Source organism: Malaclemys terrapin, chromosome 11, assembly GCF_027887155.1.
Source record: "Malaclemys terrapin pileata isolate rMalTer1 chromosome 11, rMalTer1.hap1, whole genome shotgun sequence".
Taxonomy (NCBI): domain Eukaryota; kingdom Metazoa; phylum Chordata; order Testudines; family Emydidae; genus Malaclemys; species Malaclemys terrapin.
In genome coordinates this window covers 46909793-46932221 of record NC_071515.1, presented here as the reverse complement: position 1 = coordinate 46932221, position 22429 = coordinate 46909793, and the positions used below count along the sequence as shown (strand labels likewise).

General features: G+C 41.5%; 1 protein-coding gene across 1 annotated transcript in view; it reads right to left on the bottom strand.

Moving 5' to 3' along the window:
- Positions 1-6045: 6045 nt before the first annotated feature.
- Positions 6046-22429, bottom strand: part of FAP (fibroblast activation protein alpha) — a 55276-nt gene continuing 38892 nt past the window's right edge. Inside the window, exons 18-26 of the mRNA XM_054044400.1 lie at positions 22224-22322; positions 21322-21391; positions 19993-20187; positions 17057-17111; positions 12099-12198; positions 9869-9933; positions 8868-8940; positions 8519-8592; positions 6046-6404 (exon numbers count right to left, since the gene is read on the bottom strand). Of these exons, the coding sequence (XP_053900375.1) occupies positions 6303-6404; positions 8519-8592; positions 8868-8940; positions 9869-9933; positions 12099-12198; positions 17057-17111; positions 19993-20187; positions 21322-21391; positions 22224-22322 (833 nt within the window). The 3' untranslated portion in view covers positions 6046-6302. The remainder of the gene's footprint in view (positions 6405-8518; positions 8593-8867; positions 8941-9868; positions 9934-12098; positions 12199-17056; positions 17112-19992; positions 20188-21321; positions 21392-22223; positions 22323-22429) is intronic.

Below are 22429 nucleotides of genomic sequence, written 5' to 3'. Positions count from 1 at the left end.
ACTTGCTACACAGATTATTTAGTTCAGCACAATCTAGTTGTGATCATCAAATTACAAATATGTCTTGAATGATACACGATATAAAAACTTTACAGGAAAGAAGCAAAAACCATCTGTGCTTTTAGTCATTGCTGTATATTTGTGAGTGCAACTGTATGCAATGGGTGAGCTGTATGCCAAACAAAATTACAGAAATGTTTCAAGTACATGTCCCGTGTATTTATTAGAGGTGGTTGAAATTTTTTGAATTTTGTACTTACAAGGAAGTTTCTCATCACAATTTGATTTTTTATGAAAAATAAACATTTTTTTTCTAAATTTTGTTTTTCAACCAAGTCAGCACAATCCAGTGACCTTTTTTTGTTACTGTTTTTCTACCATTTTTGTTATTAAATACACAACAAATGCATATTGGTGGTGGTTGTGTCTTGGGGGAATGGGCTGTAAACATGTCCCCCTCTTTTCATGACAGTTACCCTGGAGGTTCATCTGTCCAATGACTTGTCAGCCAGGACTATACTGTTTGGGCTATGTGACCTGTTAAGGGTCCCCACCACTGCCTGTCAGTCAGAGGGGATCTGAAGTCCACTGTGGGTTTCAGAGAGGCACAGCACATGCTCATAACCTGCCTGACATCATTCCCCAGTCTTGACTACACCTCACAGAGCAGTGATGGCTTTCAGTGAAGGAGGATTTTCCCCCCTCAGGCTACATAAAAGACTCTAGTGCCCCAGCACCTGGCTAAACTGTGCAGCTCCAGCTAGGCTCCATGCCATGGATGTATCAAGGCTGGGGGTTTGGCCCTCAGTGAGTAGAGGTATCACTCCTATGCAACGGGCCACAAATCAATGGAGCTGCAGCAATTTACACAGGCAGAGAAGTTGGCCCACTGTGTACTAGCTATGCTACATTTTGTGAAGACAATGAATATAATTGAAAGTAATATCAATACTGTTAGCAAATATGATAAATTATTCAGATTAAATACAAAGCATTAAATGGCTCTGTAAAATATATTAAACAGCTGTGCCCTGTAATTGGGAGCTGACTGATAAACTGGAAAATACTGAATGTGATGTGAATTTGACTTTATCTCTGATCCAATTTGTTATGGGCTTGAACCATGGCCTGGAGGACTGGCTGGAGGTGCACTTGGCCTTTTCACTCATGTTTTTCTCCAGGCCTATTCTGCAGCCACAGAAGGTCCAGTGCAGCAGAACTGGTGTAGTTCCAGTTTGGCTGGGAAAGAGGGGCTGGATGTGGGAGAGATGCTCATGGGGCATGTGCATCCTGTACAGTATGGAATGGGGGGGGGGGGGGCAGGGAGCAGGAGAGAGCATGGGATTGGAGTGTGGCCAGAGGATCTACTGCTGTGCACGTGTAGATGCTGTACGTGAACTATTTAAGCCACTGAGCTGAAGCAGCCCCTGCTTTGCCACCATGTTTGGTTTATTTGTGCTTGCAACGCATCCACAGGGGAACTGGAACTGTAAGCAATCTAATCAGTGTTTGATTATTTCCCAGTACAAGGACTTCTCTGCTCAATACAAATAAAATAGTAACAAGGAGTCTGGTGGCACCTTAAAGACTAACAGATTTATTTGGGCATAAGCTTTCGTGAGTAAAAACCTCACTTCTTCAGATGCATAGAGTGAAACTTTCACTCTATGCATCCGAAGAAGTGAGGTTTTTACTCACGAAAGCTTATGCCCAAATAAATCTGTTAGTCTTTAAGGTGCCACCAGACTCCTTGTTGTTTTTGTAGATACAGACTAACACGGCTACCCCCTGATAATAAAATAGTAGTATCTACACACTTCCTCTCTAAAACTCCATCTCCACTGACTTAGCAGACTTGTTTAAATAACTACACTTTGAGCTGGGGGTGGGATTTGGAGCTCCAGGAGACCTACCCAGGCTAGCTCTGACTGACACAGCATGCTACAGAGTGAAGCTGAGGTGTTGCAACCAGACCCTGACTAGGTACCTACCATCTTCAATGGGACCATATTCAGGGTGGCTAGTCACTCCCGCTGCCACAGCTATACTGTTTTTAGCGTGATAGCTTGATTGGAGCTAGCACAGGCATGTCTCCTTGATTGGGACTCACACTCCCAACTCCAAGTGTAGACATCCCCTTCGAGTTAGTTAAAGCCAAAGTTTAGCTGTCCACTGTGGTAAATTGTGTCAGAGCGAGTTAAAATGTCATGTTTGAGACTAAATCCAAGGTATGGATAGGGTGTTCACCTCACACATGTTGGGAAAGGGGTAATACAGGCCTGAGAGATCAGTTAACCTGCCTGCTTGCACCTGGAGAATGGGCCAGGCCTAATTAGAAATAAAGCTCAGCTGCAGGAGAGCACAGTTTGTTTCCATAGAGCTGGGTGAGCCCAGCTTGGGAGGAGACCCAGAGGGCAGGAGGTAGAGAGTTTCCATCTCTTGGAAGCAGCCTGAAAGAAGGCTGAGAAGCAGGAAGCAGAGCAGGCAGGCTATCCACCCAGGGGTGAGCTGAAAGCCTGACTGGAGGCAGGGGCTACGTGGAGCTGTGTGAGGGGAGGAGTGTGCTAGCTCATTCTGACAGTCAGTAGACATACTGAGACTGTGCCAGACTTGGTGGATGGCAATACAGAGTGGAGAGTGTTGCAGGGATTCTGATGGACAGGATCAGTTGCTAATGGATGAACACACAGGAGTTTCTGCATTGCACATCAGCCCTATTGCCTGCTGTTAGCACAGACTTCCTATGTGGACGGAGCATATGTGATTACAAGGAGATTTCAATACTGGCATCAGCTGAAGATATCGCCTCCCACCCTTAACTACTTAACTCACCTGCCCTGTCTTACTGATTGCAGGGTAGAAGTTATTCCAGCAGTGCTGTGTAGTTGTCACACTGTACTGGAGACGTAGTCCTGCTTTTCCTTACAAACAATGAACAGAGTGCATAGTGGCTGATATAGAAAAACATTAAGCAGAACTAACAGAATGCTGTGCTTTCTCCCCTCCCCCACCCCGTCTATACCACTACTTTCTCTCCCACCCCCAGAAGCCAAGTTTAACAATGCCTGCTCTATTTTCCCAGATAATAGCTAGGCACTAGAGCAGATTAACAATGATGCCCAGGCAACTTAGTCCACTTCTAAACATTATTTCATCTATCTATTTATCTATCTACACACAGAGACACACACACACCCCGTTGAAACTCTCCAGGTATGCCCATCCCTCCAAGCGCTTCTGGCTTCATACTTTACACAGCTTATGAATGACTCATTAGGTCAGAATCATTTAATTGGTTATACTTCCAATATTAGATAGTAGGGGCTGATTTTTAAAGGTATTTAGATGCCTAAAGATACTTATAGGTGGCATGTGAAATCTTAAAAGTGCCTAGGTGTCTAACTCCCATTTCAATCAATGGGAGTTAGGTGCTTTTGAAAATTGCAGCAGGTCCTTTGTATCCTTAGTCACCTAAATACGGATTCCCTGCTCAGTCATACCCATTTTACAGAGGCTTCTCTGGAGTTATACCACTCTAAGAGAGTTGAGAATTAGGCCCTAATAAATTCAACTGACTTGTATTCCTCATTTGTGAAATCACCCATTATTGAAAGTACTGTTGTCAGTAGAACACTCACAGAGGCCCATATAATCACCATTTAATTAGCCCTGCTTCATGTTATATTTGCTTATTTTACTGTTAGCTTTCTCAGAGCTATAATTTTTTCCTTTTTACAATTAGAACAGCTGAATTTTAATTACATTACCAACAAAAAGCTCATTAACGTCACTTAATTGGAGTGTTTCCAAAAAAATCTTAACTGAACTGAATATTTTCTGAAGAGTTCCCATCAAAGTATAATTTAACCATTACAAACAGCTTGGCAACAACATTTACATAAAGAGTTATCTTTCTCTGAAAAATGTTTTTATATGAGGAAAATCAGATTTGTTATTGCCATCCACAAAACAAAGGGAGTTGTTATATCGCAGGTTGCTTCCACCTTTTAACTCCATTGGACAAATCCTGTATTTTTGTCATTTTGGTTAAATTAAGGCCTTTGCTTTCCCACAAAGAAATCTAAGGCAATAGCGGACTGGGTTAGAAAAAAGCTTTCCTTATGGGCAGGTTATTCAATAACTGCCCACCTCAAGGTTTCTTGCACCTTCCTGTAAAGCATGGTGCACTGGCTACTGTCAAAGACAAGAAGCTGGATAAGATGGACCCTGTGTCTGATATAGTATGGTAACTCCTATGCAAGTATGATCATAGAATTATTTGGTTTGCACTGGTTCTACTCTAGTAGAACATCTTGTCCATTTCCCTGCATCATGGCAGGATTGATTTAATTCTCAAATCATCTCTGATCGATGAATGCTTAGTCTAGGGCTCGAATGTCCCCACTGGTAGTGATTTCAAAGCCACTTTTGGTATCTCTTTTCCAGTTCCCTTTTATTATTGTTGTTGTTGTTGTTTGTTTATTTGCATTGTGGAAGTGCTGAGGGACTCCAAAGAGAGACAATAAACCCACTGGGCTAGGCTGTGTACAAAGTCATAACAAAAAGACCTGCTGGTACATAACAAAAAGACATGCTGGTAGTAGCATGGTACTGACCTTGCCCATGCCAGGAAACATGAATTTAGGGTGTTTTCTAAATATTTACCATAAAGTTTTCCTTCTTTGTCTTCTGTCCATTATTCCAGATTCTGTTCTCATGGACTAGCAATGACTATCATCTTTATAACATCATTTTGTGTATCTGTAGATAGTTATGTTATCCTTCTAGCTTCTCTTTGCCAAGTTCACCTCACTTTTCCTCACAGATTCCATTTTTTGTATCTTTATTTAGTTGATTTCTGAACATCCTCTATAACTTGACTAGGTCTATTTTGAAAGGGTGAGACGACGCTTCCCACATCTGCACCCTGTAAAAGGACTCTTCCCAAGCAGCATCCCCCCAAACATTGAGAGCGAATCAGGGCCCAAAACTTTTAGGGTCACCACAGTGCAACTTCAGTTACACTGATTTCAGTGGAGTTGCACCAGCGTTAAACTGGAGTCATGCAGTGGTGAATCAGGGCCCACGTATCATTGAGCTATCTTTAAAAAAAAGTGGATTAACATTAATTGAAAACAAAGCGAGAAAAAACTGAATGATTCTTCTCACTTTTGACTGAATGGTATTTGAGATTCAGTTCAGTGGTGCTATTACAGTTAGAAATTTGAGGGAGGCTAATTAGCTAGCAGAGAGGAAGAATGGCCCAGTGGTTGGGGTACTAGTCTGGGACACAGGACACCCAGATTCAATTCCTTACTCCACCATGGACTTCCTGTGTGACCTTGGGAACTCTGTGCCTCAGTTCCCCACCTGTAAAATGGGGGTCCCAGTGAGGAGATGGGCATCACCAGGATAAAACTGCCCATTGAAACTTCATGAAAATGATGCCTCTGCCATGGATTTGGTCACTGGATACATACAATGTGGCTAGCAAGTTCTGGATAAGAATGGAAACAACTGTTGGGATAAAATAACTGTGCTTAGCCTACTTCTTCTACCCTTTAAAATGAACCCAACTGAAACTTGGTTTGAGATTCAAAAGGTTTGGTAAATAAAAAAAAAAAAAAATTCAAGCCTCTGTGAATGTTTTCATATCAGCCCAGATGAAGACCAGAAACACCAAGCTACTGACTTCGCTCATGTTAGGAAGCAGTGGAAATCTCAGGAAAAGATTCTTCTTTGGAACTCAGGATTTCAAACCCACCAGCACTGACTAAACTTTGGACAAGCATCTAAGCTTCAGGATGATTATACAAACTGCAATTCCAAACCTGGTGTGGTTCACCCAGCACTAGGTTTTGTCCCGGTTACTGTGGTTGGGACATTAATTAGGAAATCACATTGCTCTCTCAACTGTTATTCATATAACTAAGCAAGCATATTCATTTGGCTTTACGTCTTCTTCCCAAATGAGCATCTATCTCTGGAACATGAACCAGAACCCAGAACACGAAATTTTATGCAAGATAACAATAACCACACATAGAATTTTAAATTTTTGTTTTATTTTTTTCTAACAATCCACTGTTAAATGTGCCAAAACCTGTAGTGGTACATTATCTGTTATTATACAACATCAGTAACAGATGTAAACTCCAAATTAAAATATCTTAATCTTTAACTATTAATCCACCTGCAGAATATACTTAATCTGTGCGCACGCAGTTACAACTGAATTACATCAAGGCACATCTAGCTCTCAGTGATGTATAAGATGCTTCATCGTGCTGAGAATACCTTTGTTACTCTGACAGGGAAAAACATTGTTTGAGGAAGTGGGTCATATGGGTGTAAAGATGTTTACTTGAAAGGCCTGGAATTCCATGGTCCTGATCAGCGTACCACTGAAAAAGAAGAAAAAAATCCAACAAAGCACACTTGATTTCTCCATCCTACAGTAAGTAAACAATCCAGAAGCTTGATCTTTATTAATTATTATTACAGCCTGTAGCAGGGTGGTTACCCTGCTCCTGCCTGAGGGATTTAAAACAGCCCTGGCAGAGGGCTGGGGCAAAGGGAAAAGCTACTGGGCTAATTGGGGAAGTAGCCACAGCTGGGCCGTGCCCCAATCAGGCCTCAGCTGGCCCTATATAAGAGGCTGGGAGCCAAGAGCTCAGGAGTCTCTCTCTGCCTTCAAGGAGAGAAGGACCTGGCTGCAGGAAGCTAGAGATAGGGTACCTGAGTGAAGCAGGGCTGGGGACGAGCTGGGGAGCTCCAGCCTGAAAAGCCCCAGGCTGTGGCTTAGTGGAAGGCCAAGGGGTACTGGAGGTTGCAGAGGGCAGCCCAGGGCTAGGCCAAGGCAGCAGGTCCAAACCCAACCTTGCCTGTGATGAGTGGCCTATACTGCAGTCTGCCCTAGGGAACAGGGGCTAGTTGGTGACTGGCAGTGGCCTTATTCTGAGGTGAGGTAGGGATAGTGGGTGGGGGTTCACTGGGGAGGGGAGGCCCTAGTACTGAGGGTTACTGCCCGGGGGCAGCACCCCAGATACAAGGGCACCGGGGTCCAGGAGGGACATGAGGGCCAGAGGACAGGCAGATCACCGGCCTGCAGAGGGAGCTCCGGGAAGAGCTAATTCCCAGAAGTCACCAGCAGGAGGTGCCGCAGGGGTGAGTCCGCTCCGCTACACAGCCCTATAAAGGTTGCAAGGTGCCTCACAAAGGCAAATGGGCAGTGACTTGGTAGATCTTTGCTCTTTCTGTGTTAATTATTTTTGATCAATTTTCATTATATTCATATTCTCATTGAACAAAGTTTCTAAATAATCTGTGATTTGTGAGTCAGAGTGGCTGCCTGGTGAGTTAGTTGCATCAAGCCAGAGCAAAAACACTCCAAGATGCCCTCAGGGACAAGAGTTCTTGGCATGTGTTGCATGTCCTTAACAGTAGGATTATTAAGAAGACCAACTTGGCTAGCAATGTTTTACTGTCACCAAACAGCCCTTGCCTAAAAATTGTGGAGTTCGGTCCAAATCATCCAGCATTATATCAGTTCCATAGGCATTATATACAGCATCCTGAGAACAGTGACTTAAGTGGATTATGTTATACCTTGGAACAGCAACAATTATTTTCACTTATTTTTTAATTGGACAACTTGCCTTAAGTTATTTCCATCCAGGTGTCAAAGGTACTCCAAAATCCAAATTATTTATTTTTTTTAGGCCAGGTCCTTCTCTGCTCTGCAAATGCAGCAGGACCAGCATTTTTTTTTCTGTATTGGTGGGGAATGCAGGATAACTGAAGTCCACACAATGGTCCATACATTTATGGAGTTACACAAACCCAAGTGCTATGGGTGTTTCCGGTGTACTCGTGTGTGGGAGCTCATGGACAGAGGTAGGACCAGGACAAGGCTGGTGTATCTGTCATTAGCTCAGCACTGAAGGGTATAGAAGAAGCAAAGCTTGGCATGGATGCAATAAATCTTTTGTCCATTTGGCCTCCTTTTTACTCTTCCTTCATCCCTTCCACTCTCCTGTCTGTTCTGTTCTCTCTACCCCTGCTGCCCTGCATAGGCTTCCCTGACAACTTGTTCTCTTCTCCCTCTGGACCTACTATCCAGATGCCTTGTTCCCTTCTCTGTGAGCATTCATCTTTGTTTGTGGCTGGCAGGTCCCTGAAGGCAGCTCCTAATTCCTCCTCCTCTTTTATTAGGTAGCAACAGCCTCAAGAAGAGCCATCTAGGCTGACTGCTCATTCTTGTTTCCAGGTGCTGTTACAGGCCTCCAAGCTATTATTTGCAAAGGAGAACCTGACCATCTGTTGAAGCAGCTGGAAATAAGGAACAGAGCCAGTGTCATTTGGCTAGCCAGTTTTTCTGGGGCTACCACCAAGTGTTCCCCAGACCACAAGCTACACTATGGGACTCATGGGGTTAAAGTGAGCTTCTTAAAAATATCCGCAGATGTAAGAGGCATTACCAGCCAATGCTTAAAAAGAAAAATAGTCTGTTATCTACCATTGCCTGGAAATCCACCTGTGCGTTAACCAAAGCTTTAGAGATCTGTGCTGAGTTCTGGAAATGTACATTATCTAGAAAAAGGAACAGAATAAAAAGGGAAGAGTGGGTTATTAAAATCTGGTAAATACCAGATAGCTTAAAGCCACAGTGCATTAAGTTCAGTCCATCAATTATTGAGTGATACAGCTGACATTACTAACAATGAGTAAGCCACACTTTATATACCCTATGGAAATGGACCAAACATCTAAGTACTGACTCTAATCAAAGTCAAAGAAAGATGCTTAACGTTTCTCAAACAAAGAGGTTGTCGCTCAGTATTTGAACTGCCTTTCGTAAACCTCACCATCTGCTGTTCCGTGGATGAGAAGATATTCCACGTTTCGGAAATTCTCTGCTCTCGCCATCACAGTTGAATTCTGTTCAGGGGAAAAATGAACACTTCAGCAGCTGCAATTTAGACCACTTAGTCACGTAAGTAAAAGGCTTTCATTGCATAGTATAAAACTAACTGAATCATCATATAAACTGGCACTATAACGACAATAGTGATTATTTATTACTCTCTGGGTTTGGAACAAAAGCCAGATATATTCTCTAGGCTTTTCCCAGGGCTAGTTGACACAAATCTCAGGCCCCCACCCTATCCCTCCCACTGGCCGCAATGCCATTCCTCTTACGCCAAAATCCTCTGGCAGAGGATTTTGGGATGAGAAGTTTCTGCCATTTGGATGGAGTTTGGAAATGAGCATTAAGGGCCTAACCCAAAGCCTAATGAAGTCACTAAGAACCTTTCCACTGACTTCAGTGGGATTTGGACCAGGCCCTAAATGTGTTCAGAACTGGTATGTATGTTTGTGGAGGAATCAGGGGAACGAATAGAGGATGGAAATTTCCTGTTAAACTGTTAGGAAACAGCAATGTGCCCCCATTTAGGGGCGATAATCTGATTACCTAGGGGGCTCGTGTCATTTCACCACAGTCTGCACAAAGCAGCTTGCATTCTACACCAAATGATCCCAACAGCGACCAGTAAACATAATCATTTAAACCCATAACTAGTGGGGGTCCCCCCACCCAACGCTGAAGGTAAGCAGCATTATCTGAACTGACCCTGTCTGTTCCAATGGGACAACAAGGACCTTTAAACATAGAATATTTAAGACCCTTAAATATAGGAAAAAGGAGTAAACTATAGGCAGGTGAATTCCATGCTAGCAGCTTTCACTGCTATAGGGCTGATACTACTAGGGCTAGAAGATGATTTCTCTTCCCCACTACTCCCTTCCTCCCTGCTAATGTGATTCTAAGTTTGAGGAAAAGAAATGCAATGAAGAGAATTCTTACTTTGTAGTGCTTGAGATTATCTGACTCAGTCGGAAGACCCATAAATCGCTCTGTGTAGATAGATGCTATTATATATAAAAAAAAAGTTTTAGACAAAATATATTCACATCTAATGGTTGAATACTATGAGTATGTGTTTAAACTACACAGTTCCATTAATACAGCCTAAATGTATTACTTGTTTTAGACTAGTTCTGTGGCATCCATCACTGTAGTTCCTGGCTGCCTCACACTACACTAAAACCAGCTACATACAAAAATTATTGATGAAGATGAATTGATAAACATATTGCCACTTTATCTGCCCCTGCAGAAATACCCAACCCGGAGTGACCTAACAAAAGGGCTGAGCAAACAGGTAAGTTGTGTACCGTGACCTGAGAGCTATCAACTGTAAGCTTTGGCAGTCTACCTGGAACACCCAGTCCCATAGACAAAGGCTGAGATCGCTTTAGCTGGTAGGATAAATTCCAGTAACCAATACCTAGAGTAACCCAGCATACATCCACTGCCACAAGGGGACACACAAGAGAGACTATCAAGAGCTTTATTGTAACCAACACATTACTTTATACTCAGAAGCAGGGAAGAGTCCCTTAGGATTTCATCCTGGTGACCCTTCCTGTTCAATGTGTCTGCAGACACTGTGGGAGAATGGGAGACCTAGGCTGTGGTATAAAACCCTATGCACAGGATATTCAGGTCTTTGTCCATTTTTCACTGATAGCAAAAAAAAGTTTGGTTTCTTAATCTGTGACTGATATAGGTGAGAGCAAACCTCTCTGCATCTGAGACTTTCAGCTGGGGCACCTTACTGCTTAAGGGCCCACTCAGGACACCTTTACAAGTGATCTTCTATGGCTGCCAGGCTGTTTAGTGAAATGTGGATGGTTGTTTTGCTATGGAGTTCTTACTGTAATGTGCACCTCAGAGTTCAGGAGAATGGGGATCTGTGAGCTGGAAGATGGTAGCATTATGTCATTAACTGACTAGCTATGACTGGCACATGGATTTGGAGAAAGGATACATTTTACAGCCTCATTTCTCTCACTGGGGCAGGGTCTCATGCTTCCCAGTGACAGAACCATCATTAAATAAAAGTTGCTGAAGCTCAATCCAAATAGGAGGGAAGAGCAATTACTCAATGACTTCCCTTTTGGGAAGAAAAGCTAAAAATTATTATGCAGCCATTCCATCTGCCTCTGCAAAGACCCACAGGATAGTCAATGATAGTTTATGGTCAATGTGATCAGAGACCGCTGACATCTAACACAATCAGTACACACATCTAACTGTGTCTAGGGAGAAATAAATAGTCAATCTGTGTGCCACATATACGTTTGTAGCTCATCTTGGGGGGTGGGAGGGGCTCATGGAAATCTGTGGAGTCACAATACAACTGCAGTTGCTGCAACACCACTTTTTCAATAACTTTCTCCAGAAAGGGGAGGTGGACCATACTGGGCAATAACTGATTAAGCTGTGATGTCACGGGCAATTTTTTTGAGCAAGAGTTTTCTCACTGATTGCATAATGGTGGGTGACACCTTACCCGCCCAGCTACAGTGAGTGTAGTTACATGTAACTTACACCCACTGTAAGCCCCCTGTACACTGTTAGTGTGATGTCAAGGATGCTTCGAGTAAATGAGAACCCAACAGACAGAGGGTATATCTAATGCAACGTGATGTTCAACTTGTGTGGAAGAAAATGGGGGGCAGTGGTTGAGAATCTTCATGGGAAGCCCTGCTAGGAAAAATGTTTAAAAATACTGGAGATCTGGTACAAATGATTCCATCTCAAAGGCAAAAAATTGTCCTTCACTTATCCTTGTAGCTCATAAAAATATTTCTGATTTCTGGAAGGGATAATGTAACCAGAGAGGGGTGACTCCCTAAAAGGCAGAGAAATCACCTCAAACTTGTCCCCTCAGTTCAGTGGCAGACTTAACAAGTAGTTCTAGGAAGCCCCATCCAGCACATCACTGAATGCATGGGATACATAGGGGGCTTTACAGATTCACAAATGAGATTAGCAAACCCTCTGCCAGAACACAGTATTTGTTCCAAAAGGCTGGGTGCCGCTATTGGCAGCAGAGAAAGGATTAAATACAGGCTTTGAGGAATTTTATTTTGGTGATGACAATTTCTTTTTTTTAAGGTTTCAAGTTGTTGAGCTCTTGCAATAATATGATGCTTTCTGAATCAGTGTTTATGAAATGTTTCTATACCATAATATTCCCAGCTGGAGACAGGAGCCACTGCCATTCCACATTTAAATACTCCACTGCCAGATCCAAGTGCCAGAGAAGTTACATATCCACCATAGGACTGGAGAGAAATCACAGGCAGGTTAATACTATGCAGGTAGATATTTCTTTGTTCTCTGAGAATCCAAGTAACAAAACATTTACATTCAAAGGAAACATTTGCTTTAATAGCATGGGGGCAAAGCAACTAGAGGTTTTACCTTTACCAGCATGAACTGAGTCTGGCTGACTCCTTGAGAGGAACAAAAGGAAAAGACAATTCTATCTAATCGCTTCATCTCTTCCTACCATCTATGTTACTGCTTCATCGGGGACCCTGGTTCAGGACAAATCCCAGTATTCCTCAGCTACTGAATTACCTAGCCAAAAGTGGAATTTTCTGCCAAAAATTTTTTACATTGAATCAGCCCATATGTGAGGCCGTGGACAACAAGTTGTGGAAGGGTATGGATGTTAGCTTTAAAGCAGACTACAATACCCCACAGAAAGGTCAGGCTTTTGTTATATGCCTTAATGTCCATGTGCTGCAGAGCTGCCAAGTAGAGCTAGTTGGAACTTTTTTTTCCTAGCAGAAAATTTTGATAGAAATGGGAAAAAAAAATCATTTTAGTCAAAATTTTCCATGGCAAAGTTAGACTTCTCAGCAAAAGATCCCAAACCAAAAATTTCCATCTGAAAAGCAAAAAATTTCAGCTGAAAACCAAACATTTTGATTTGGAAATGCTGCTGCAATGCCTCATGGGAACTGTGTATCTCATGTCTCTATGATCCTCTATGGGCCAGGCTCCCTGAGCAGACTACATCTCCCAAAATGCACCACAGTCTCCCTTCTTGCGGAGTTACTATGGTGCATTCTGGAAATCCCTGATAGTGGCGCATTATAGCAGATGTAGTCCAACTAAAGGACCTGACCCACAGGGAGAACTGGGATAATGAGGCATCCAAACTATCATTCCCATGAAGCACTTCAGCAACATTTTTGAAAATAGATTTTCCCTCCCTCCCCCTGGGTTTTAAGTGTTTGTGTTTCCAACAAAAAGTGGAACTTTTTCATGGGGAAAAAAAAACTTTTCACAACAAATGTCACAGTCAAAAACCCAATTTTCCACCGAAAAACAGTTTAGACAGAAAAATGTCAACTAATTATACTAACTAGAAAGCCTGACTGGACTGAAATTTGTTTTCTCAGCAATAAAGAGAAAATACTCTACCTTTGTCTATCCCTATATATGATTCTGATATGCTTTCTTCAGGATTTCTGGATTCTTTTCTGCAAGGGTGAGGAAAATATTCTTGCAACTCATTAAAAAAACTGAAGTTTCCCCTCTGTCTTAATAAGCTAACTGCTGAGGTATACAAAATCCTTTTACGTTCAAAGGAAGAGAGATGTTACTATGTGACTTTTTTTTATTGTTTCTAGCAGACTGAGGGACTGATAATGAGTTACAGGTACTAAGCATCTCTCAGATTCCTGCTATTACAGGAATGTTGGGGATGGGAAGTATTAAGTAACCTTTGAGTATTTATTACTCCACTCAAGATTGGAGAGAGAAGACCTTCATTTAGGCCAGGATCTGGCCCCATGTCATTCGTACTCTATTTCATTCAGCATCAAGTTTCATTTCTAAGGCCTCTAGAAAACAGAATGACTCCAGTCTCTGGATGTTAAAGACCAGAAAGTGGGGAAGCTGAGTTCTGTTTGGCATCCTATCCAAATAAAGAAGCTTAGAACCTGATCCCTTAGTATTGACTACCTCAAATACATAATTGAACACATGATGGCCAGTCTGCATGGTTGCACAATTTCCTGTTCCTGAAACCCACCCACCCTTCTTAAAGGATCAGCTGCCAGCTGTCAAAACTCTGTGGGGCAAGCAATTCCTCCACCTCCTTCCTGCTGCTTGTTCCTGGCCTGACCCTCAGGCTGGGAACCAGCAGGGGAGAATTAGTTCATATTTGGAGAGGAGGCGAGGGGAAGAATCAGCCTGGCGTTCGGAAAGGTTCTGTGCAAAGAGGTGGGGCTGGCAGCTGAGAACAGTTGATATTGGGTGTGTAGGCATTTGGCCTGCTTGATAGGGATGGGGGGAGCAGAATGTGTGACTGAGGGAGTGTGAGCGCTTGGATGAACAGCTAGAGAGGATAAAGGATTTCCATTCTTTCTGGAGGAGGGGGGAGTAGGAGCCAAAGGGGCTTCTTCAGAATCCTGCAGATGAGCATTCTCATCCTATGTTCAAAATATAAAGGGAAGTTTAGAAATTAATGAATGTATTGGTTTTAATCATATTGCCTGTCAAAAATAAAGCAACTCCCCACCCCCTTCTAAATAGTATCCAACTTGAAATGAGAGTGAGGAATAACTAGAAGCAACAAATAAGGATATAGCAGAGAACTTATGAAATTATTTTTCAGCTAACTTGAGGGGAATTTATCCAAATCAGAAATCAGCATAGCAAGGCCAGAAAATAAGGAACCAGCAGTAGAAAGATTATTGTACTATAGCAGGTTAAGAGGTGGAGTTTGATGCCTGAATTGCTTTAACAGTCTTTTACAAGCTTTTGCTGTCCAGAAGAGATTGGTGAGTCTGAAAAAGTGAAACATAATGCCTGCCAACACATACAGACTATAAATAGGGACATTTAGGTACAAAAGAGGAATGCATTTTCAACTCTATTGAAATATATTGGATCTCTAAAGGCTTTTTGGTGGACTGAGTGGGAAAATGACAGCTTCCTCCTTAAAATATAAAGACTGACTGCTTGTGCAATAGTGCCATTAGTTTAAGAATGCATCTAATGTTGGACCATGATACTTCTGACCTGTCAAATGTCATCATTTGTACAGTTGCAGTGTTGGTCCTAGAATATGAGAGAAACAAGGTGGAGGAGGTAATAGAATTTGGTCCAATAAAAGGTATTAATGAAAGAGACAAGCTTTTGAGCTTACACACCTGAATAAGAGCTCTGTGTAAACTCAAAAGCTTGTCTCTTTTCACCAACAGAAGCTGGCTCAATAAAAGGTATTACCTCCCCACATTGTCTCCATCGTTTGTATGGGAAACTTGTAATTTTATTTATTTAAAAAAAAAATTTTTTTTTCAGTTCAGAAACATAAGGATTTGCCCCCAAAATATTAAGTGTTATATCAGAATTACCTACTCATAGAGGTATCATTTAATTATATTTCACTGCATTGAATTGTATCTAGGTGTTTTGTATTGGTGTATGATCACAGTACCTAAAATATTAGTTAATATAAACTTCATACAAAGCTGTTAGTAGCCCTGTTCACATATCAGCCACTTTTGTTTGCTACTGTTCAACTGAATCTTCAAGTTCTGTCCTGTAACGTGGTTCTAGGTAAGCTGCTCATGGGGCAACTGGGCCAAGGAAAAACAAACGAAAAATTAAACGACTGACTAGAAGAATACTGGCAAAAAGACAGTCTGTTTAAAGAGAATGAAACTATAACTCTTTGAAAGATAATTAGAGAAAAATGAACATTTATAAATAGCAAAACATTGGAAAGAATGAATTAATTGGTGGCTAACGTCCCAGTTTAGTCCGTAAAGTGTTCTAGCTACTGCGGTCTGTTACTGTTGGGCCTCTGCTCATCCTTTACTCTTAAACACTACTTTCAATACCAGGATCTTATCTTGAAGTTTGAAATGATAACAAAGGGAAAGACAATAATTATAATTTTCTTTCTCTTCTGTTAAAGCCAGATTCTGCTCTAGAAATCTGACCCTCAGGCACCCTAAGATACTACTCAATGTAAAGTTTCAGAGTAACAGCCGTGTTAGTCTGTATCCGCAAAAAGAAGAACAGGAGTACTTGTGGCACCTTAGAGACTAACAAATTTATTAGAGCATAAGCTTTCGTGGACTACAGCCCACTTCTGTATGATGTTATGCATCCGAAGAAGTGGGCTGTAGTCCACGAAAGCTTATGCTCTAATAAATTTGTTAGTCTCTAAGGTGCCACAAGTACTCCTGTTCTTCTTTTTACTCAATGTAAGTAGGGCTGGCAGAATCTGGCCAATAGGACGTTAGTTTACAATTATGTCAATTGAAAATGAAGCACAATATAACAATAAGAAACAATGGAAGATCCCCAGTACCTCCTGGTTTTGACTGGCCTAGAAATGCAGTGAGAATGACTTTCCTTGTGTATTTCACTGGTCCCAAACCCAATCAGGAAGAGCAAAGGCACAGGAAAAGTCAAACAAAGGCAAAGAAACTTTTCCAAACTTCAAAAGGTTTAGATTTGATTCAAGTTCTAGCTGATGGTTTGGCCCCATCCAATGTGCTTTGCCCATCCCTACTTGGAGTCCCCAGCCTTCAGAGTGTGCAGCCCTCAGCCTTGTACTTCTTCAGTAAAAGAAAAAAATCTAGTTTGGGAAAGAGGTTTGGTGCACTTTATTTTCTCTGAAGTTCAACTCCATGCACTATTTCCAGGCCAGACAAAAATCAGGAAGCACCGGAAGTCCAGAGTGATGCCAAAGTGAGTGGTTTCAGATCAAAGGGATAATGGGATTCTGTTGGGTTTTTTTAATTTCAGATCACATAAGTTCACACTTCTTGAATTTTGATGCGAGTATCATGTTTAAACAAACACCATTATTAACAGTGAAGACAAATGAAATTTCTGAGTTTTGCCTGGTTTCAACCTAAAACTATATTTGCAGCTGAGATCTACTCAAAATTCAGCCCAGGCCTTCCTGAAAATCAGTATAGGCTTCTCAAAAGGTTTGAAAATCTTCATTGAATCTGATTTTTAAAATTTTTTTACTGTGACAAAAGTTTAGAGAAGTAGCTTTAGAGAGACTTTGTGGAAAACAAGGAAGAATTTTAGAAAACACTAACGGCAGTAAGATTAAGAAAGGTAAATAAGGAAATACCAAAAACAACAGCAACTACTTACCCAGCCCCATATTGCTATTCTTTTTTCATCAACAAAACCCATTTCTATAAATTTTCTGTTTAAAAGAAAAATCACAATTATAAAGCCATTCTTATCACCCAATAGGATTATTTACATTACATTTAGTTAATAAAAAAGAGGTCAAGCTTCTTTCAAGTGGGACACATTAGGGTACCACTCAGAACAGAAAGCACATCTGATTTCTGCAAAGGACCAAGTAACAGCTTCATGGATTTTAAAGAACCATTATGTTCATCTGTTTGACCTCCTGAATCAATGAAACACCCTTTAGTTTACTTTTTACTCTTAATATTTAAACACACATTTATTTTCGTCTATGTAGAGAGACCACGGCATAGCTGAAACCAATGCTTAAGGAGCCCAGTGGGAGCACTGATCACAGCATGGAAGAGTAACTAAAGAAGATACACTCAGAAATCACTGCTAACCCCTTTGGCCTTCATTCCTGACTGTGTTCCTAATTTAAATCTATCTATATATAGATAGATATAAAAGGAGCTAATAAAATGCATACACACCAGTAAATGTATCTCCTGATCTTTCATTATTCTTACTCTCCTTCTCCCATTATTCCATTCACGCTTTTCTTAATGCCAGCCTTTGCTGTGTTGTCACCAACATCAGGGACTGATCTGGCAAGGTGCTCAACATACTCAACTTTCAGTGGTGCTCTGTAACTCTCCGGAGGTGCCTTACAGGATTAGGTCCTGAGGTTTTAAACTACCCTGCCCTTTTATTTGTCTGTAAAGTGTCATGCACACTCATGGCACTGTAATAAAAAATAACAAGGAAAAGTTCTCCCAAGGCTCCCTGCAGATGCATGTTATAAAGCTCAGAGAGGAGGGAAGGGCTATGCCTTACTCCTCTGTTTGATCATCAAGCAGCTTGAAGGGAAAACCAGATCACTGGTGTTGGGTTTCCTGTCTCTGCATCCTATTGCAATGATGCAGTCTGCTGAAGGTTTGTGCACAGGGGCATCTTCCCAAAGAAGCCACTTAGAAAAAAGTTGTGTAAACGGGGTGAATTATCAGTGCAGATCACAGCACACAATAGGGTAAAACAGGGAAGAAGAGTCAGGAGGAGGGAAAAGACACAAGAAAGATTAAAAACTAGTAAGCCAAGGGCAACTCCTCTGTCCCTTTCAGCAATATAATCTCACTTTTCTTTCTCTCGGCCATCTTCACATCCACATTTAGAGGAAGCATAGTGACAAATGCACCAAATAGGGCCAGATTCATCCCAGGGTCTCTACCAGCAGCTGCAAACTTTCCTTTGCCAGGAAGCCCACACAAGTGGCCAGAACCACACCCAAATTAGGAGGTACTGACTGGGAGGGACATGGGATGTGGGCTTCCAGAGGGTGCATTAATTCAGCACAGTTCTGCTGCAGCCTTCGCCAGCTGGGCTCCTATGTTTAAAGCACCTCTCTTCCTGGGGGCAGTCCCCCACCAGGGTACATGGCCCTGGCTGGTAAATCTGCCCCATAGTCTTGGGACAGACTAGCAAAATGAAGCAGAAGCGCGCACACACACACACACACACACACACACACTAAAATGGGTGTAGAGGCTGGCAGTGAATTGGGGAAAGTTTGCATGGAAAGTCTGTGGTAATTTCAGCCATTCCTTTACAGGCTGTCAGACCAGACTGCAGCTGCAGAAGCACCTTAGCCTCACTGTGTCTCTGACAGGTCGATTTTGACCCCTTTCATGTCGGAGTGTCACTTTAGAGCAATAACAGGTAATTTATAACTTTGATGATCTCATAAAGTGAGAGAGTATGTCGCTGCAATGTTTCAGGAACGAAAAGTAAATAACAGATGACACTTAGAAGCCTGAAATGATAAAACAGGTAGTCTGCTTCAGTCTTCAATGAAAAGGATAATAACACCATACTTAATGCAATAATAGCTAAGGAGGAAATGTAGAGATCACTAAGCAGAAACAGGAAGGAAGAGATAAGGGTACTTAGAGGCAGTGCTCTCAAGCACATAGAGCAGGGACATGGGTGTCAGGGCTCCTGGATTCTATTCCTGGCTCTGCTATTCACAGCCAGGTCTATCATTTGGGTGGGGCACCCATTCCCCCCGCCCAGCCTCCACAGCACCAAAAAAGTCTGCCTAGATACCAATCAGCCCCTTTGGGGCACCTTCCCCAAGACAAAATTAATCCCTCTCCCACCACAGCACAGCTCCCCTAGGGCTGCACACTAACCCTCCTCCCATCTAAACACCTGCTTTGGTAGTGCAGTTGTATCTTGTGACTCTGAAATCCCAAATTGAGGCTTCTGAGACCCTCAGTCCTCCTTTCTGTCCAGAGGCTCCATTCCGGAGGGATATATCTTTTTGGAGCACTTGCAGTCTGGATAACTTTGATGCAGAGCAGCATGGGAGGAATCGCAAGAGGTTGCTGTCAGCACCTGTTGCCCCAGGCACTCTTGTCATTTCTTGCTACCTTGGAATGACAAGGAAGATGGGTCTTGTGACTGAACATGCTCTCTGATAGTCTAGAAATGTGGGTACTGTTGTACCACAGACTTCACGTCTGACTATGGGCAAGTGCTTTTAGATCCTAGGATTGAAGGCATTATGGACATACACATTATTATTCTTAAAGAATTGAAGTAGCAGTATTAAGTGCACCCTTTATAGTGATTATGTTTATCAAGTGATGGGTTCAGGGGATACCACATGGGTACCATGTACCTCTAATTTTTGCTCTCCATGAGTCCCATCTCTTGTCTTGCCTACTGGAGGCAATGAGGAGCCCCAATATAGATTTTCATTCTTAGCAGTTACCAGCCAAGTGGTGCTCAAAAGACCTTGAAATGCATCTACTAATCTGTCTCATGGACCACTGCTTCAGTGTTGCTTAAAATGTGGAAGGGATTCTATTGAATCCTACTGTGATACTCACTTCGCTGCTGAGATTTGGTCCTCAATTTCATAGACTCCGAGTTTTCGATATACTGCATGTAACATCTTGTCACCTTGAAAAGCTGTACCTCTGCCATCCACAAGAGCAACAATAATTTCCTCCCTGCTTGCAAGATAGGTTATCCAGCTAATCCCAAATGTGTGCTTTACATTCTGACTGCAAGGTCCTCCATACCTAAAGGAAATATTCGCAGAATCTCAGATTTAGATTTGGTGGATGATCTTAAACAAAGCATTTATTAAATACAGGACATGAATAATGGAATAACTAAAGCTCAAACCTCAGATCTTATTTAATATAAAAGAAACTTCTTGAATGCATAGCCCCTGGTGGGCAGCCTAACAGAATCTTAATTCTGGAGAGGGGAAATTTCTGGAAGTGACTGTAGTTATACATGTGTCTCATATTTTCCCTGCCTATCTTCTCCTATAAGGCAGAACAGGCTCATGGTATTCAGTAGACAGAAACAGTCAGACCTTTACTGATATAGGTGTGGGACTTTGCCAGCTGTAATCCACTTCAGTTCAGGTTGATCCATTCGATTTGGACCAAAATGGCCCATGGCTGCAATGTCCCAAGAGGAACTCTGAGAGGATATTATGCCTCAAAGTCACAATTCCTCCCCTCTCTGCCTTGTTCTGGCAGAGTGAATTACCTCACCCCTTGTTGGGATACAGTTGACCCCACACCCCTCTGCATCTGGATTGATAATCTGACCAGCAGTGAGTGGGGAAGAGGCAAGGCCTCCTTTCCCCTTTGTGCCAACTTGCTTACTAAGGGGAATATCAAGTGAGCAGCCCCTGCTTTCTCCCTGATACCTGGCATCATAGTCTGAGCACACCTTACTCAGCTGAGCAAGACAACAGAAAGGGCTTTACTCCTTATACACTTGAATGAAAGCTGGGGATAATCTCTAGCCCACAATGTTTACATTTTTTCTTCTTAGCCACTTCTGATAGGCTCATATCATACTTTCCAAAGTTAACAACAGTGAAACCCATAATGTGCTATCTTCAGCAGTCTCATGGTACATGGAAGTGGCAATAGAATTGAATCCAAGCAATATTCTACAAATTCCTATTCTCCTTCTGAAGGACTAATCTTAGTCTCACTGAAATCAACAACAAAACTCTCATTGATTTCAATAGGATCAGGATTCTATTTCAGAAATGTAGCCTAAATCCAAAGAACTGGTGTGCTTGTTATATACACTAATGAACTTATCCTGCACTACACGTGACATGTCAGAACTAATACCCTTTCTGATAAAGCAGATTATGTGGAAAAAGAAAAGAAAATCTTACATACACTTGAATAAGCAGAGGATACTTCTTGGATCTATCAAACTGCGGAGGTAGAAGCATCTTGTACCACAAAGCTAAAAAAAGATATATTACAAATATTTCAATGTTTAAGATGATTTTTCTATGTATGAGTCATTATTTATTGGAATAGCATATGAAAATGAGTAAGCAATGAGACACAGGATTCATGAATTGTGAGTCACGAATTGATTTTAAGTCATTTTTCCTATTTAACTGTTTAAAAACAATCTTGAAGAAATAAAGTGTTGAGGCTTTTGGGGTTTGTTTTGTTTTTTTAATTAAGCTGCATACAATAATATTAGGGTCTAATTTCTGCAGGTATCTAGAAAAAAATGAAATCAGGATGACAAGTATTATCTCAATGGTGAGCTGTACGAGTATAGGAAACATTCTATACCAATTTATTACTATACTATAAAATAACGTTATAAAATCACTAATGATAACACCTCCACAATTCAGACCCTATTCTCAAGGCATTATAACAGGCAATGCATGCATACCAGTTTACATATTACCTTTTTATGAATACCACGATGCTTTTTATTTTTCTCTCCCATGTGAGAGAAAAATAAATTAATTTACACTTAAATATTTGTAAATTAATTAATTTACAAATATTAAGGAATGAAGTCTCTTAACAGCGTCACCTCTGTGTGGTAGGGATGTATTGTATCTGTTTCACTGACAGGCAAACTGAGGCATAGTGATATTGCGTTTCTCAAAGTCAAATAGTGAAACCATGGCAGAACCAGAAATACAATCCAGGAAGCCTAATTCCAAATCCCTTGTTCTAATAACTGCTGGAGCATGCTTCCTACAATAGAATAAGTGTAAAAATGATAGAAAAAGTAAATAGTGTAATAGAAGTTGTATAATTCTTACTAATTCCATCCACTTCAAGTTTATTAATGTCTGTCTTAGGCATTTTGATGTTTTCCATCGCAGATTCTAATTCCAAATTGTCTTCCAGGACTTTAATCTCTAGGTAAAAGAAGTTTCCATATTAGCAGTCAATTTGCTTTTCAACTCTTCTCTGTTAATGGAGACTCCCTTGTTTTGTTTGTGGCTAGACTGGAAAAGAAATCTAT